Genomic DNA, 17036 nt, shown 5'->3' with positions numbered 1-17036 from the left:
TTCTTTCCTCTTTCCATTGTTTTGAAGTTCCTAGACCCAGGTTAAGATATAAGATTGCCAGGAGCACTGGGAGGTTAAATGAGTGGTCTGGGAAGCTGTAACCAGATAACCTGAAATTTTAAACCAGTATAAGGTTTATTGAGTTCACCAATGAGTTAAACTGTCCAGTTCGAAAAGTCACATCATTTAAAGAGAAACAGCATTTTTAATAGGACTGAGAGGAATGGAAATGGGTGTTTGGTGCTTATTGGTAGTAACTCTATTCCTAGGGTTCTGGGCAGATCTTAAGTCATACCTGTATTCTGTTGAGTGCAGGAAATGGGGTACAAAATAGAATGTGTAGATATCTTCTTCCAGGCTGGGAGTTAGTCAGGGGGTATAATGGAGGGGGTTAACAGGTGTCAGGATAGTGGGGTCAGACTATTACACTGTTGGTGGAGTTGTGAACTTATCCAACCTTTCTGGAGAGCTATTTGGAACTACGCCCAAAGGGCAACAAAAATGAGCATACCCTTTGACCCAGCAATACCACTACTGGGTCTATACCCTGAAGAGATGATGAAAAAGGGTAAAAACATCACTTGGACAAAAATATTCATAGCAGCTCTGTTTGTGGTGGCAAAGAATTGGAAATCAAGTAAATGTCCTTCAATTGGGGAATGGCTTAGTAAACTGTGGTATATGTATGTCATGGAACACTATTGTTCTATTAGAAACCAGGAGGGATGGGATTTCAGGGAAGGCTGGAGGGATTTGCATGAACTGATGCTGAGTGAGATGAGCAGAACCAGAAAAACACTGTACACCCTAACAGCAACATGGGGGTGATGATCAACCTTGAAGGACTCACTCATTCCATCACTGCAACAATTGGGAACAGTTTTGGACTGTCTGCAAAGGAGAGTGTCATCTGTATTCAGATAAAGAGCGGTGGAGTTTGAACAAAGACCGAGGACTATTCCCTTTAATTTAGAAAAAAACAAAATATCTTATTGTCTGAAAAAAAAAGTGGTTGGGGTCAGGATTTACAATCTCCCCCCCCCATTTTGAACTCATAGAATTAAATAATTTTCCTAAAGGAAAGTCAGAGTGTAGAAAGTTCCAGGTGTGGTGTCCTCATAAGAGGCAGGTGTTCCAGAGCAGTGTTATTATGCTATTTATTACCTATTAGTCATCTCTTAGAGGTCATTGGGTCCAGTCCTTTGCTTCTGGGCAATTCTGTGGCAAAAATTATCCTTGGACAAGTTGAGACTCAGAGTGGGGCTGAATGTAGGACAACATAATGGAGATCTGAAATGGGTTATGAGGCTTTGAATACACTTTGGAAGCTTCAAGGATTCCCCACGGCCAACAAGATGCCTATACATGTCTTGCCACTCATCTTCTTTTTATTATTTTTATTTATTTTTAGATTTTTGCAAGTCAAATGGGGTTAAGTGGCTTGCCCAAGGCCACACAGCTAAGTAATTATTAAGTGTCTGAGACCGGATTTGAACCCAGGTACTCCTGACTCCAGGGCTGGTGCTTTATCCACTACGCCACCTAGCCACCTCCTCATCTTCTTTTTTGGATGGGATACATCTCCCTTATGCAAGTCCATAGCATGCAGGATCTTCAGGGAAATGTGAAAAAAAGAGAGAGGACATAAAAACCAAACTTGCTAAAGTCTGTGACAGACTGGCCTGGCCTGGGTTAATGGACTCCCCATTGTCCTAATGCAGACTCATGACTTCCCACATTGAGACAGATCTGTCATTACATGAATTCTTGTTTGGATGGCCCCTTCAAATGCCTCTGGCCAGATCTACTTTGTCTAGTCTCAACCTGGAGGATGACTCATTGCTTACCTGCTGCTCTGCTTTATAAAATATACTGAAAGCCATCACCAGCATACTCTGCCACACCTGCCCATTTATTCCCTGTCACTCACTTCATCACAATAATAACAAGCAATCCCTGAAGAAACAAGAATTGGAACCTAGGTATCTGCAACTTGTGCAGATACGCCTCACTATCCAGGCTCCTATTAAGGCAAAAGGTAGGCCCACTGGATACATGCCAGTCTCTCTCTCTCTCTCTATATATATGTATGTATATGTATACATATATATATATATATATATATATATCTGTATGTATGTATGTCTATACAATTGTAGAATCCTTCAATCCTGCCATTGAAGGGAAACCTGCAGTCTAGAACCTCTTCTAACTCTGCCTGTCCTCCATGTTCACTCAGATTCACTCAGATTCAGGTCCTCATGAGTGAGGGAGTAAGACTGAATTATTCCTGGCCACCCTCTTTGGATTCTGGCTGCTGTTTGGGCTCCTCAGCTGCCTCTCCTCCCCATTGTGACTGTGATGCTTCTCAAAAAATTCCTGACTCTGGTACCAGCCAGCTGTGGGATCTTGTCCATTCATTCACTGCAATCTTGTGGACGTAATTCCTTATATAAATCTACATGACCGCCCAGAACCACACAGACCATTGGGTCTGCAGACTCCTCTCAAATCATCAGGAAGTAGTATCCCTCATACCTCTTCCTTTAGAGAGTCCTAGTGAAGATTAAAGACCCAGAATTTATGGATCTGGTGTGAGAGCCCCAGGACTAGACCCAAATGAATGGCTCTTCAAATTAGTCTTGGTGTGCTTTGCCTAACCAACTTCTCACAGACTACCTTGTATCTACCTCATGATGTGATTTTATCCCTATTCCAGTCCTCCCACACCAGGGGCATCTCTGTTTTGTGGCAAAGTGAGGATAATGTTTGTGGTTGGATCCAATAGTCTTGTCAACTCTCGGCCTTCAGGCCAAATCAGAGTAACTGGTTAGGGGTATGTGAATGTAACACTCTTCCCTCTGAAGCTATTCAAATATATCTTCCTTTTTTTTATTTTTTTTTTTAGGTTTTTGTAAGGCAAATGGGGTTAAGTGACTTGCCCAAGGTCACACAGCTAAGCAATTATTAAATGTCTGAGGCTGAATTTGAACTCAGGTACTCCTGACTCCAAGGTTGGTGCTCTATCCACTGCACCACCTAACCACCCCTTTACCCCATATTTGATGATCTTAGTTCTACAGGAACCAGATAATCTAAGCAATTAAGAGGAACTGTGTATAAGCTAGGAGTACTGCACACCCTAAATGCATGTTGGGGAATGGAGCTAGCTAATGGGATTGATTTCTACATTTTATACATTAACAGCCACATTGTGGCATGAACAATTATGATGGATGTAGCTCTTCTCAACAGTTCAATGGTCAAGGACTATTTTGAGAGACCTGCTATGTTATGGACCATGCCATCCACATCCAGAAAAGAAACTATGGATTCTAAATGCAGAGCAAAGAATACTATATTCACTTTTTTAAACTTTTAAATGATTTCTTTCTCTCTTATGCTTTTTCTCCATTAGCTATAATTCTTCTTTCATAACATGCCTAATATGGAAAGACATCAACATGATTGTACATCTGTCTTTCTCTCTCTCAGAGAGAGATAGGATTGTTCACTTGCCATGGGGAGGGGAGGGGAAGGCAGGGTAGTAGGAAAATGTGGAACTCAGAAGAATGAATGCTGAAAACTACTACCTTTGCATGTAAATGAAAAAAATGAAATTAAAGTTTTGTTGAAAGAAAAGAATATAAAATAAAATCCCATAGGCTCTACATTTATAAGGCTGAAATATTTTATCTGCAGGAAGTCCACAGTGGACTTTAGAAGGTCCAGAGCTTATATAATGAAGGCCAAGAACAAAAACAATAACAAACAAATCCATGGTGTTAACATGGACCAGTCCTGGTCCAACGCTTATAAACTATAGAGGAAATCACCCAAGGAAATCTGTCCTGTTGGCCCCTGGTATTCAGGAATGAAACCTTTGCTTTGGCACTCTGTTCAAGACAGTCCTGAGGTGGCTACTGACTAGTGCCAAGCACTAGTAATTGGATAATGGATCTAATCCAGACCCAGAAAAACCTGTCAGCAGAGCTGGCAAGCCAGTGGCTGCAGATGGCCCTGCCTGGGGATCTGACCTAGGAATCTAAGATGCTGATATTGGTCATGAAAACACCTAAGACAGGCACAAGGCTTAGCCGATGAAGTCATTCCAATGAATTCCAATGAAGTCATCCTCTAGAGAGCATGGATGTCACCTACAATCTAGGAAACCAGTTTCCAATAGATTCCAAAGAGATCCTAAGTTTCTCAAGCCAAGGTAATTGTTATTTGTGAGTCTTTGGTAACACAGCCAATCCTAACTTGCCTGGATAAAATTACTCGACAGATTCTGTCCCTGGAGATTCTGAGCCAGCACAGTCCCAGGTTCCACTTGGTAAGAATTCCATTCGATCACCAAATTGTAGAGAGCCCAGAATAACCAGGCAGGCAGATCAGAAATCTTAAAGCAACCCCAAGTTTAGTGAGATTGCTGATAAGGGTGGGACTCCTGCTTAGGTAGAGTCACATTTTTTAGGGAGGGAGCAATGTTTTTATAGGGTCTGAAGAGATGGAGAGGAGACAGGGTTGGGTGGCTAGTCCTGATTGGTCTCAGTGCAAGGGCTCTGGGGTAAATGTTAAGTCATACTTGTTGGTCGGTTGAACCCAAGATATTGCAGTTAAGCTAATTCTTAGAATCAGGAGGCAAAATAGGATGTGAGCAACACTTTGTTCCTGGCTGTTTGCTATTTCAAATGAGGAGTGGTTTAGGGGGATAATGGGGTGTTAGCCGGTGACAAGATGATGGGGCCGGGAACCTCAGTAGCTCAGGATCAGAGGCTGGACTTGAATACAGGTCTTTTAAATTCTGAGGCCAGGCATCAAACTGACTTTAATTTTTTTAGGATAATATTCTTTTACAATACATAAACACAAAGCTTTCTTATTCATTAGCTTGTTTGATCCTTACACTAATCTTGTAAGGTAAATAATAGTCCAAGGATTATTATTCCCATTTTATAGATGAAGAACTTGCCCAAGATCTCCATAAAGTGGGGAGTGGTGGAGCTGGGACTGGAACCAGGTGTGTAACTCCAAATCTAATGCTTTTAACACCAAGGAGATGGGAAGAGGGAAACTCTTAAGAAGTAGAAGAGGGAAGGTGGCTAGGTGGCATAGTGGATAAAGCACTGGCCTTGGAGTCAGGAGTACCTGGATTCAAATCTGGTCTCAGACACTTAATAATTACCTAGCTGTGTGGCTTTGGGCAAGCCACTTAACCCCATTTGCCTTGCAAAAAACAAAAAACAAAACAAAAAAGTTATGATTCATAAGTATAATCACACTATTGTGTAATAGGAAATAACTCCTGGTAATTCTGAGAAATTTGAGCAAGTTTGTATAAATTGATACTGAGTGAAGTAAGCAAAACTAAGAGAGCAATATACACAATAATTACAACACAGTAAATGAAAAGGTCATTGGAAAATCGTTTCTTTCTAGGAAATGGGGGAAAAAGTGAAGGACCCAGAGAAAAGATAATTAACATAGGATCAACCTTGATGGATGCAGCTCCTTTCAGCAGTTCAGAGAGCTAGGACAATCCTTGAGACCTGCTATGGACAATGCTATCTACATCCAGATGAAGAAAAACAAAACAAAACAAAACAAAAACCTACGGAATCTGAATGAACACTGTGTTACTTTTTAAAAAGTTCACTTATATTTTTCCTTCCTATCTCATGGTTTTCTTTCATTTTCCTTTAGGCCTAATTCCTCATACAGAAAATGGCTAAACTGGAAACACACTAAACACAAATGTACATGTACAATGTTCACCAGACTATTTGCCACTGATGGGAGGGGGATGGGAAAAGAGGGTGGAAGGAAATTATGTACCTTATAAATATGCACATATATATGGATGAATGTTGAAAAACTTTCATAATGTAATTGGAAACATAAAGTATCAATTGGGAAAAAAGAATTGAACATATATCCCCTTTCATGGCAGAGTTGAGAAATTGCTGGGACAGAATACTATAACACTATCAGACATTCTAAATTAGATCTTTTTGCTTAATTTTTTGGGGGGAGGGGTCATAAGGGAGGATTTGATATAGGTTAGAGTGAGAACAGGCTGATAGAAATACAAAATACCTTTTAGAAGGCAGCAGTGATGCAGTGGATGGAGCACTGACCCTGGAGTCAACAGAACCTGAGTTCAAGTTTGGCCTCAGACACATAACAGTTACTTGGCTGTGTGATCTTGGGCAAGCCACTTAACCCCATTGCCTTGAAAAAAACAAACAAACAAAAAACCCAAAATAAAATACCTATTAAACAGGGAGCAGCTAGGGGATACAGTGGATAGAGTGCTGAACATGGAGTCAAGAAAAGTAATCTTCCTGAGTTCAAATCTGGCCTCCTACACTTACTAGCTATAATTCTGGACAAGTCATTTAACCCTGTTTGCCTCAGTTTCCTCACCTGTAAAATGAACCGTGGAAGGAAATGGAGAACTACTCCAATATCTTTGCCAAGAAAATCCCAAATATAGTCACAGAGAGCCTGACATGACTGGAAAATAACTAGACTCCTTTCCCTCACTTCTGCCCTTTCTCCTCTTCCTTCCTCTTTCTAACTCCTTCCTCTTTCCCTCCTGAAAATCCCAGGTGCACTGGATCCAGGGCTAGGGAACAGATCTGAGTCTTAAAGCTGATCAAACAAACCCAGTTGTATGGCCAATCTGATAGGAGAATAAAGAATGCCAAATTATTTCTATCCCACACTAGGATTTCTCTCATTATCTCTATGCTTAATTCACGGCTTCCCCTCCATTTGTTTTTATCAGGGTCCCTTTTCCCCATAGGTTGAATAAGAGTGCTTCCCCATGAGATAATTTGATCAATGCTCAAATAGTCCTCTCCTTGTGTCTAAGGTTAATGTTCTATAGCTTTGGGTTAGGCATTGCCCTCTCCAAAATATCTCCTTACAACCAAATAAGCCTTGGTCCTGTAGCTTTATCCCCATCACTTTAGAGAATCTAAGAACAGTAGATTGCTAGAGTTGGAAGAGATCCCTCTACCTAGACCTATATGATGATAGGATTATGGCTAGTAGTGGGAGTAGTGTACAATTTTATAAGAAAACTGAGATATAGAGGGCAGACCAATCAAGTAGCTTGAAACCTCTGGAAGAGGTTGAAAGGATTCATGGAACTTAGGTAACCTTCACTCCCTATTTCCCTGTTACCAGTTCGGTATCTTTTGTTGTTCATTTTAACAAACATTTTTATTTTGAGTTCCAAATTTCTCTCTCTCTCCACCTCCTCCTTAACCTATTAAAGAAGGTAAGAAATACAATATCCATTACACATATGAAATCTCGCAAAACATATTTCCGCATTAGTCATGTCATGAAAAAACTAAGAAAAATACAGTTTAAAAATAATATGCTTTGATCTATAGTCAGAGTTCATCAGTTCTCTTTCTGGAGGTGGGAAAGCCTTTCTCACCATGAGTGCTTTGGAATTGTTGGATGGACTTTTGTATTAATCAGAATTCAGCCCAAGATATTATGAGTCTCAAATCCAAAGTTAACTAGCCTCTAGTGCCTGGGTCCTTTCCTTTGGATATTCCTGGGTATTCCTCCACCTGTTGCATGAACCCTGGTCTCAGCTTCTGTGGCCTTGGTTGGCAGGTGATATTCTGGGAACGTACTTTCCTTCCGACCCTGGTCTCCATTAGGCAATCCACCAAGATACCTCACCTTCCTGCTTCAGCTGATATGGGGAATTATATTTAAAGGCCCTGGTTTTTCAGGCTTTTCCTCCATTCTTATTGAAAGAGTCAGACAGAATGTTCCAGCTGCTGGTTGCCCTTCTGCTTGTGGCCCTTGGTGAGACATACTGATCCTGACTCCCTGACTGATGCCCTCTATGTCTCTGCTCTAGATGGTGCCCAAATGGGTCCCAGAGATCCCTGGATCTTGGTCTCTGGATTAGCAGGGGTGACTGTGAGGAGGAGAGTAGTTTAAGAGTGACCAGCAAGTGGTGATAGGTCAGCCTATCCTATTTAGGACAGAAGATGATGGGTATGCCTATCCTAAAAGTGGCTGTCATTGAATGTTAGTCATGTTTAGTCTCAGTTTGAGTCAGCAGTAGATGGTGGGTATGCTCAGTCTAAGACTGAGCCAGCAAAAGGTGGTGGGTATGCCCAGTTTAAGGTTGAGCTGGAAGAGGTGGTGGGTATAGCCAGTCTCAGAGTAGAACAGCAGAGGGGGAAGGAGGAGTAGGTCAATGTCTACATGCTAGTAATGGAAGTTAGAAGAGTGAGAGACACAAAGGTGCTTTCATTGCCATGGAAAAATTCAAGGGCAATTGAGAAACCAGGGAAGGGAGCAATGGTATAATTCTGCAGGAATGTTAAGGGTAGCAAGAAATAGAAAGCAGGGATATCAAAAGTCTTAGATATGAGAATAATCTCACTTTGTACAATTATGGAGAGGGTCAGTGGGCCTGGCATCAATTGCTATGAGATTGGGGTGTATGGGAAGGATCAAGAGAGGAGGAAATGTTTAGGAGCTGGGCACTGACTTTGGATTGCCTTCCCCAGTATAGTCCTCCAATGTTCACTAGTGTTTGTTCTCATCAAGGAATGCAGTGTGCTCGTTGGCACACCCCACCTGCCTCCCCAACTAAGAGCACTGAACCGTAAGGTCAGATTTGATCTTGCTATTCATCTGTCTCCAGGACCAGGCAAGTGGTTAGGTGGTCAGTTATGATGATGAGGGCAAGGACAAGGAGAATTCAGTGGTATGGCAGGCATAAGAATACTAATAGCATATTGAATAATATGCTATAATTTATTATTAGTTGTTTAAATTATATGTATTAATTGTTGGTTATTAATAAGGATGATAATAGCATATAATAAAAGGCATATGAATGAATAATATGAATAGCTATCAATAATGAGTAATAACATTTATACAGTACCTCCTATATTGTGCGCACTTTATAAATGTGATCTCATTTGATCCTCATAACAAATACTGGGAGGAAAGTTCTCTTACTACCCCCATTTTATGGATAAGGAAACTGAAGCTGGCAGAGGTTAAATGCCTTGCTCAGGTAAGCTTTGCAATATTATCAAACTTATGTTCATACCTATCCCATCTCTTCCCTGAGACCAGCAGAGCCCCCTGTGTGCAGAGAGTGCTCTTTGTCCAATTTCCCCATATCACTGCTCAAACTGACATCCACATTTCTGCCCAACATCCAGGCTAATATCATGTTTGTTTGCTATTCTCTCTAGCCGCAGGCTGTGGCAAGCCTGTTTACTCCCCTGTCACCCGTGTGGTGAATGGAGAAGATGCCGTGCCCTACAGCTGGCCCTGGCAGGTAAGGACAACTCACCCTAAATCTGGCTAAGTCTCTCAGCAGAGGTAACCTGAGTCAATGAAATGAAATGTTTAAAAAAAAAATTGTGAAGGACCTATTATGCTCAAAGCACTGTGTGGAATATAAAGCAAAAACACAAAAAACACAAAAACACAAAAACAGCCTCTGCCTTCAGGAAGCTTACATGCCACTGGGTCAGACAAAATGGACAAAGATAAGTAAATCCAAGAGAATCTGAGGAATCAGAGACTTACTTCTAGCTCCTGGAGAGGTCAGAGAAGGCTTTGGAAGGAAGAGGTACCTGAACATGAACCCTAAGGAGACACAAAGTTTTGAAGTTGATTGGCATGGGAATGAACAATAGTCCATTGGCATAGAATACTCCAATGGAATATCCTACCACACACACACACACATATATATATATAAGTTCCTTTGGTGTAGGAATGGGCACTATGGGGCACTTGGGTCTGGTCACTCTGGATAATGTCATCACTTGAGGTCAGGCATATAGATGCATATAGCATAAGAGTGACCCATGAAAAGCAATATCATCACTCACAAACATCTTCTATGTCATTGACTATGACATCCACACAAAGTAACCAGAACATGGGTGAGAAGGGGTCGGAGGGGCCTTCCTAGAATGGCTCAAGGCATACCATTCACTTATGAGACTTTGGAGCCCTGGGTAGAGATCAGCCTAAGCTCAGACCTCTTCTTGCCTATTTCCACAGATCTCCCTTCAGTATGAGAAAGATGGCGCCTTTCACCACACCTGCGGGGGCAGCCTCATTGCACCTGACTGGGTCATGACTGCTGCCCATTGCATTAAGTAAGAGTCCTCTGGCCTCCTAATTTTCCCTGATTCGGACTCCACCCATCGCTCATCCCCTTAAGTCTCACAAGGATACCTGAGAAAGTAGAATCAAATTCTGGCTCTGGCTCGTATTAGCCAAACCAGTTACTTTCCCCTAAGGCCTCAGTTTCTTTATTTGTGAAATGAGGAAATTAAAATTGATAATCATGAAGATAATAGATCTATTTCATGTGACTGAAGTTTATCATAGCCTCTTTTTTTAAAAAAAATCTCATTTCTTTTTTTAAAATTTTTTATTTATTTAAGGCAATGGGGTTAAGTACATGCCCAAGGTCACACAGCTAGGCAATTATTTAAGTGTCTGAGGTCGGATTTGAACTCAAGTCTTCCTGACTCCAGGGCCAGTGCTCTATCCACCGTGCCACCTAGCTGCCCCTTATCATAGTCTCTTGAGTCTGGGTTGTCATCTCCAGGATTGGGGGAGGAGGGTGAGTTGATGGGTAAGTGCCAGATAAGTTCAGGGGTCTGAGACTTACTGATGAGGCTGATCCTTAATTTTTCTTCTGGCTTCCCAGCAAACTTCGCACATACCAAGTGGTTCTGGGAGAGTACGACAGAGCTGCGGTAGAAGGGGGAGAGCAAGTGATTCCTATCAACTCTGATGACCTCTTTGTTCATGAGAAATGGAATGCCAACTGTGTGTCCTGTGGGTAAGTGGAATATCCCACAGAATGTAGAAAGACCTGAATTTGAATCCTGACTCAGACATCTATTAACAAGTCAATTTTATTTTCTCTCTGCCTCAGTTTATCTTTATAATGATAATAACAGATAAATGATATCTCATAAAGGTAGGTCATAAGAAAAGCAATTTCCAGGATGAAAATGCTATACAAATATAAGTTACCATAATGAAATAATTCATAGAATTCCTACCCTACCCATTAATTCATGAATCCAAGGGAGACAACCCTAGGCAACCTTCAGGGCTGATTTAGCCTAGACAAATTCAGTCCATACCTATGCCTCTGCCCTTAGAGAAAGGGCATTTTCTTCCCTTGGACTCAGTTTCTAGAGGGCTCCCATTCTTCCTGGGTGGTGCTGAAGACCTGTACTACCATATCTAAAAAGTGGTCAAGTCAGAGACCCGAGTCAGAGGAATCTTAAGATCTGGGGAGTTTGTAAGGGTTAGCAGTTTAACAAATCACCCTAGAAAGCAAATGTAGGCTGGAGAAAAGAGTGCTGAATTTAGAGTCAAAGATCCAGGGTTCAAATCTCTCCTTTGTTGGGTATGTGATCTTGAGCAAATCATAGCATTTTCCCTGGCTCTCAGTTTTCCCCTGTAAAATGTTCTGTTGCTTACAGCCTATATGACCCTGGAAAAGTCACTTTACTTCCTAAGCCTCATAATCCTCATTTGTAAAATTAGAGGGCCGATTGGATCAGAGGTTCTTAACCTTTCTTCACTCCTTGACCCCTTGGACAGACTAGGAAAGCTCATAAACCCTTTCTCAGAGTCATATTTGTAAATACATATAATAAAATGCATAGGATTACCAAGGAAACCAATGACATTGAAATGCAGTTATCAAAATATCTTTTTAAAAGTTCACAGACTTCTAGGCTAGAACCCCCCCCCCATCTAGATGACCTCAAAGTTCCTTCTACCTCCAGATTCATCAATCAACAAGCATTTATGAATCATGGTGTCTGGACCAGAAGGAAACAATCCCTGCCCTCAGGGAGTTTACCTATTGTGGGTAGAGACAGGATGTGCATAAATAAGCCTAAATAAATTACCTGTAGGAGGCAGCTAGGTGACACAGTGAATAGAGCACCAGCTCTGGAGTCAGAAGGACCTGAGTTCAAATCCAGCCTTGAATGCTTAATAAATAACTACCTGGCTGTGTGACCTTGGGAAAGTCACTTAGTCCCATTGCCTTGCCCCCCCCTTCAAAAAAAAGTAGTTTAAATTTTTTTTAAAATAAATTAGCTGTAAAATAAATGCAAAGCAGACTTTTGACTCAACCATCCAGGGAGGGTCATAAAAACTTCAGTCTGAAGGTACCACTTTAGGAGAAACTGGCACGAAGATCAAGTGGTAGAGGTGAGGGGCGGAGTATATTAAAAAAAGAGTCCATCATTCCAAATTACTTCACTGATGTCAACCTCATTCTGCTTCTCTTTAAAATGGGGAAAATCATGACACTATGTACATCATGGGATTGTGAGGGAACTTCTTTATAAATCTCAAAGTGCTATGGAAAGGTGAGTTGTTTTAGGGTAATATGTGAAGAAATCAGGAAGGAGAGTGATAACTAAACAGATGTATTGGGATGGAGCTTCAGGAAGGACAGTCTGAGCTTATCCTGAAAGAGAGTAGAAATAAAGAAGGGGGGGGGAAGAGAGGTAGAATTGAGAGAGAGGAGAAGAGGCTGGAAGGACAAAGAGTAGAAGGTAGGAACAAGCTCTGGATGCTGAGGAATCCAGAAGTGGCTTAGCAGAGAAAAGAATCCCCCATGGCAGTGCCAGTTGGAAAGAAATCCTTCTCTCTGGTCTTCTCTCACCTTGTCCCCCCATCTGTTTCAGGAATGACATTGCTCTCATCAAACTCTCTCGAAGTGCTCAGCTTAATGACAAAGTCCAGTTGGGCTGCCTTCCTCCATCTGGTTTCATCTTGCCCAATGAAGCACCCTGCTACATCAGCGGCTGGGGCCGTCTCTACAGTATGGCTGGGCTCTGGAGAAGGATGGAGATGGGGTGAGGGTGGCATGGGGGGGGCTGAGTGGGACAAGGGCCCAGAAAGACTGTGAGGTCCAGCAAGGAGTCAAGGAAAGCTGCACTGGAGGAAAGAGAGGGGGGAATAATAATCTTAATAATAATAGTGTTGTTGATGATGAAGATGATGCCTAGCATTTACCTATTTAAGATTTGCAAAGCATTTTACTTATGTGAGGGGCCCTGGGGGAAAGTTGCATTTGGAAAAAGAGGAGGGTTGTTTTGTTCTATCATCATGTGGGGCTCTTCCTGACCCCATGGACCATGGGGTTTTCTTGGCAAAGATACTGGAGTGGTTTGCCATTCCTTTTTTTTTTTTTTTTTAGGTTTTTGCAAGGCAAATGGGGTTAAGTGGCTTGCCCAAGGCCACACAGCTAGGTAGTCAAGGCCACACAGCTAGGTAATTATTAAGTGTCTGAGACCGGATTTGACCCAGGTACTCCTGACTCCAGGGTCGGTGCTTTATCCACTATGCCACCTAGCCGCCCCGGAATCTCCCCTCTTAAGGAGGATGGCTTAAAATTATTAGGAATGGGGCCATTTATATACGCAGCCAAATGACAAATGGGTTGGATCATGATATAATCATTTTTGGGTAGTGAAATACTTGTTCCCACAACACAGGGCTGTTCCCACAGCAGGAAACAAAGTGGCCATCCCAGGATCCTTTGGGAATAGTTTTTATATTGATTATCTCAAGTCTTGGGGGTCATGATTACTCTATATGGCATAGAACCAGGGTTCTATGTTGGAAGCAGAAGTGCAACACTGACAGTTACAAGGAACAGGGATTGTGAGCAATACACTTTGCTGGAGGGTTGGCAGGGGAGATCATCCAGAGCACAAAGGATTTTTGTGGTGCCAAACTTAGGGTATAGCCTGCTTGCCAGGTCTTTGTTCTGGGAAATAAGGTATCTCCAAAATATTTTAGCATTAATTGTGAAGTAACACTAAGATTTGCAATTAAGTGATCTGTCCAGGATTATACAGCTAATAAAATTTAGTCTACACCTAATTACCCAGACCAAACTACCTTTAAAGGAATTAAATATTAGGCGAGGATGGAGGTTCATATCTGAGTTTACTCCTAGGTTTGAGCTCTGAAATTCTTAATGGGGTGGGGGGTCAGTCTGGCATCTAGGACTTTCCTGTTTGTCTTTATCTCTTCCTTCTAGACTGTTTTGTCTCTGTCTCTCTCTCTCTCCCTATGGCTTTGTCTCTATGTCTCCATATTTCTGTTTCTCTGTCTCTGATTGTCTTCTCTATGTCTCTCTCTCTCTCTGTGTCTCTCTCTCTCTCTCTCTGTCTCTGTCTTTCTGTCTGTCTCTCTCTCTCTCATTCCTAAGACAGATCTAACTACCTTTCTTCCCCCATTCCCCTAACAGCTAATGGACCTCTTCCCGACAAACTGCAGCAGGCCTTGCTCCCTGTGGTAGACTATGAACATTGCAGTAAGTGGGACTGGTGGGGAATCTCCGTGAAAACCACCATGGTCTGTGCTGGAGGAGACATTCGCTCTGGTTGCAATGTGAGTGCTGGGCCTCTTGGGGGGTGGGGATCTCTTACTGCAGGCTCTATGGGGCACCCAAGCCCCCCCGGAGAGGGTGGAGAGTGGGGAACTTTGAATAAGAGGGTAACTCTACTTGGAGATCCTCCTCCTGAGTCTATGGAATCAACCTTTCTAGGGGTCTGCCCAACTTATTGCCTCTGACTTAGGACAGGTGAGATCATCAAAGCTAGACCTTGGGTTCCATCCAGCAACTCACCTGCCCCAAATTTCTGCCAGGATCCCTTGATCTATCAAGAGAGGGATCCATCCCAGACAGAATGAGGAAGGTGGCAATCCTGGCTGTCTTCTGACTTTCCTTCTAAGATACAGAACCTGGTATCCTGGAAAGAACATTGGTGTTGGAATCCACCAATCTGGTTTGCTTTCCAGGGCTGCCATTTACTACCTGTGATGCCTTGGGCAAATTATCTAAAACCTGTGGGCCACAGTTTCCTCATCCATAAAATGAGGGGTGTGAGTTTTCTCTAGGGTCTATGCCCTAATCAGACCTTGGTTACTGTTTTCAGTTCTAGAAATCACACAGGGTTTGCAGGGACACTGATAAGCGAGAATCCATAGAGAGAAGAGTAACAGGCAGAGAAGTAGAAATCATGCCATAAGGATATCAGTTCAAGAAACCTGGTCAGTTTGGTCAGGAGAAGAAAAGGGGGATGAGACATGCCAGCCACCTTCAAGAATTTAAGAGTCAACATGGAGAGGAAAGAATTAATAATAAATTTAGAATTTAGTTTATTTAAACTTAATTTTAAATTTTAATTTTAATTAATTTTTAAATTGAAATAATCTAATTTAATAACAAATTTAGAGAATTTTTTTTTAGTTTAGAGAATTTAATAATAAGGACCCCAGAGGCCTTCTAGTGTGGCCCCTTCATTTTATAGATGAAGAATCTAATGACCCTAAAGGTTTAAGTGACTTGCCCAAGGTCATAGAGATAGTAAGCATCAGTCAGTCAATTAGCATTAAGGAAGTACCTACCCACGGACTAGGTACAGTAGTGTCAAGTTCTGAGGATATAAAGGATAGACAAAAACCAAAACCAAAAAACCTCCCCAGATTGCTAACTGAATATCAGAGACCAAATCTGAACTCTGACTCTGAAGTCAGGTTCTTTTCATTCTCTTAACCGTGATGAGCAATGGGCACAAGTTCCTGGAGGATACATTGAGAGGACAAACTCCCAAACAGAATGGCCTAAAGGCTTCCAAAGGGGATTAGCCTCCATCACTGGAAGTTTTCAAATGGAGACCGGATGGTACCTAGTGGGTTCATCTCAGAGGGAATTCCTTTTTTTATGAATTGGACTAGCACTTTGAGAACCTGTCCAGCTGTGAGATTCTGTGGAGTCTGTGAGGCAGACTCTCCCTGCACTTCTCCCTAGATCGGGGGTGCTGAATTTTTAGCTCTCCGAGCCCCGACACCCAACAAAGGCTGCATGCAGGATACAGACACACCTGCTCTAGACTCTCTGCCCCCTCTCACGTACACAGACGAGTTTGGAGAATATTCAGTTACTCCTTATCCCCAAGCTAGCACAGGATGGGACTGGGATGCTTCCAGATGCTTAAAGGTCAGATCTCCAACAGGACAAGAATGGAATTCTCCTGCCGCCACAACCTCTCCCTGCCTAATCACCCCCCCCACTGTGACTGTTTCAGGGTGACTCTGGAGGACCTCTTAACTGCCAGGCTGATGATGGCAGCTGGCAGGTCCATGGTATTGCCAGTTTTGTTTCTTCTCTTGGTTGTAATGCCCAAAAGAAGCCCACAGTGTTCACCCGAGTCTCAGCCTTCAATGATTGGGTTGAAAAGGTAGGAACTGAGGGGAGAGGGACAATTAGCCAAGGCCTGGGTTCCATGGAGAAGCTGGCGTGTGTGTGTGTGTGTGTGTGTGTGTGTGTGTGTGTGTGTGTGTGAGAGAGAGAGAGAGAGAGAGAGAGAGAGACAGAGAGAGACCCTCTAGAAGGGTCTTTGGGGATTCCCAGACCCCATTTTGAGAACCACTGTAGGGAGCTCTTGAAGGTTCTTGAGCAGAGGAAGAAGGGTCCTCAAAGCTCTGGCAGGGGATGGGAGGGTGGGATGTGATGCTAGCTGGCTGGAGCACTGGACTGACCCAGAAGACAACAGTAAAACATTGCTAAAAGAAGCCTGGATTTAGTTAACTTGGGCTACTTGGTACCTACCTGGGTCTTTCACTTCTCTGGGCCTCATTTCCTTCATCTGTAAAATGGTGGGAAGGTTTGGAAGAAACGATCTCTAAGGTACTTTCCCTCCCTAAAACCTATATTCTCTTTACAGATCATGGCAGAAAATTAGAGAGGACCTAGAGTCAACTGGAGGGAGCCCTTTCAATAGCAGAAATAAAAACACCTTGGAAAGTTGATTTTCTGTTTTTCTTTGTTGTTGTTCCATAGTTTCCTATATTTCTCCCTGCCCTTACTCCTTTCAGCTCTAACAATGCCAGACCACTCGATGGAGCAGTGACTAGGACCCTGGGCCTGTAGTCAGGAAGACCTGAGTTCAAAT

At 42.5% G+C, this 17036-nt stretch overlaps 1 protein-coding gene across 1 annotated transcript; it reads left to right on the top strand.

The window, feature by feature from the left end:
• The first annotated feature begins 7799 nt into the window (after positions 1-7799).
• Positions 7800-16826, top strand: CELA3B (chymotrypsin like elastase 3B). Its single transcript, XM_074191730.1, has 8 exons — positions 7800-7839; positions 9258-9343; positions 10081-10178; positions 10739-10873; positions 12753-12889; positions 14327-14469; positions 16170-16322; positions 16809-16826. Exons 1-8 carry the CDS (start codon positions 7800-7802, stop codon positions 16824-16826), a joined length of 810 nt encoding a protein of 269 aa, XP_074047831.1.
• The last annotated feature ends 210 nt before the right edge of the window (positions 16827-17036 follow it).

Source organism: Macrotis lagotis, chromosome 1 (genome assembly GCF_037893015.1).
Source record: "Macrotis lagotis isolate mMagLag1 chromosome 1, bilby.v1.9.chrom.fasta, whole genome shotgun sequence".
NCBI lineage: Eukaryota > Metazoa > Chordata > Mammalia > Peramelemorphia > Peramelidae > Macrotis > Macrotis lagotis.
This window is presented reverse-complemented; position numbering and strand designations above follow the sequence as displayed.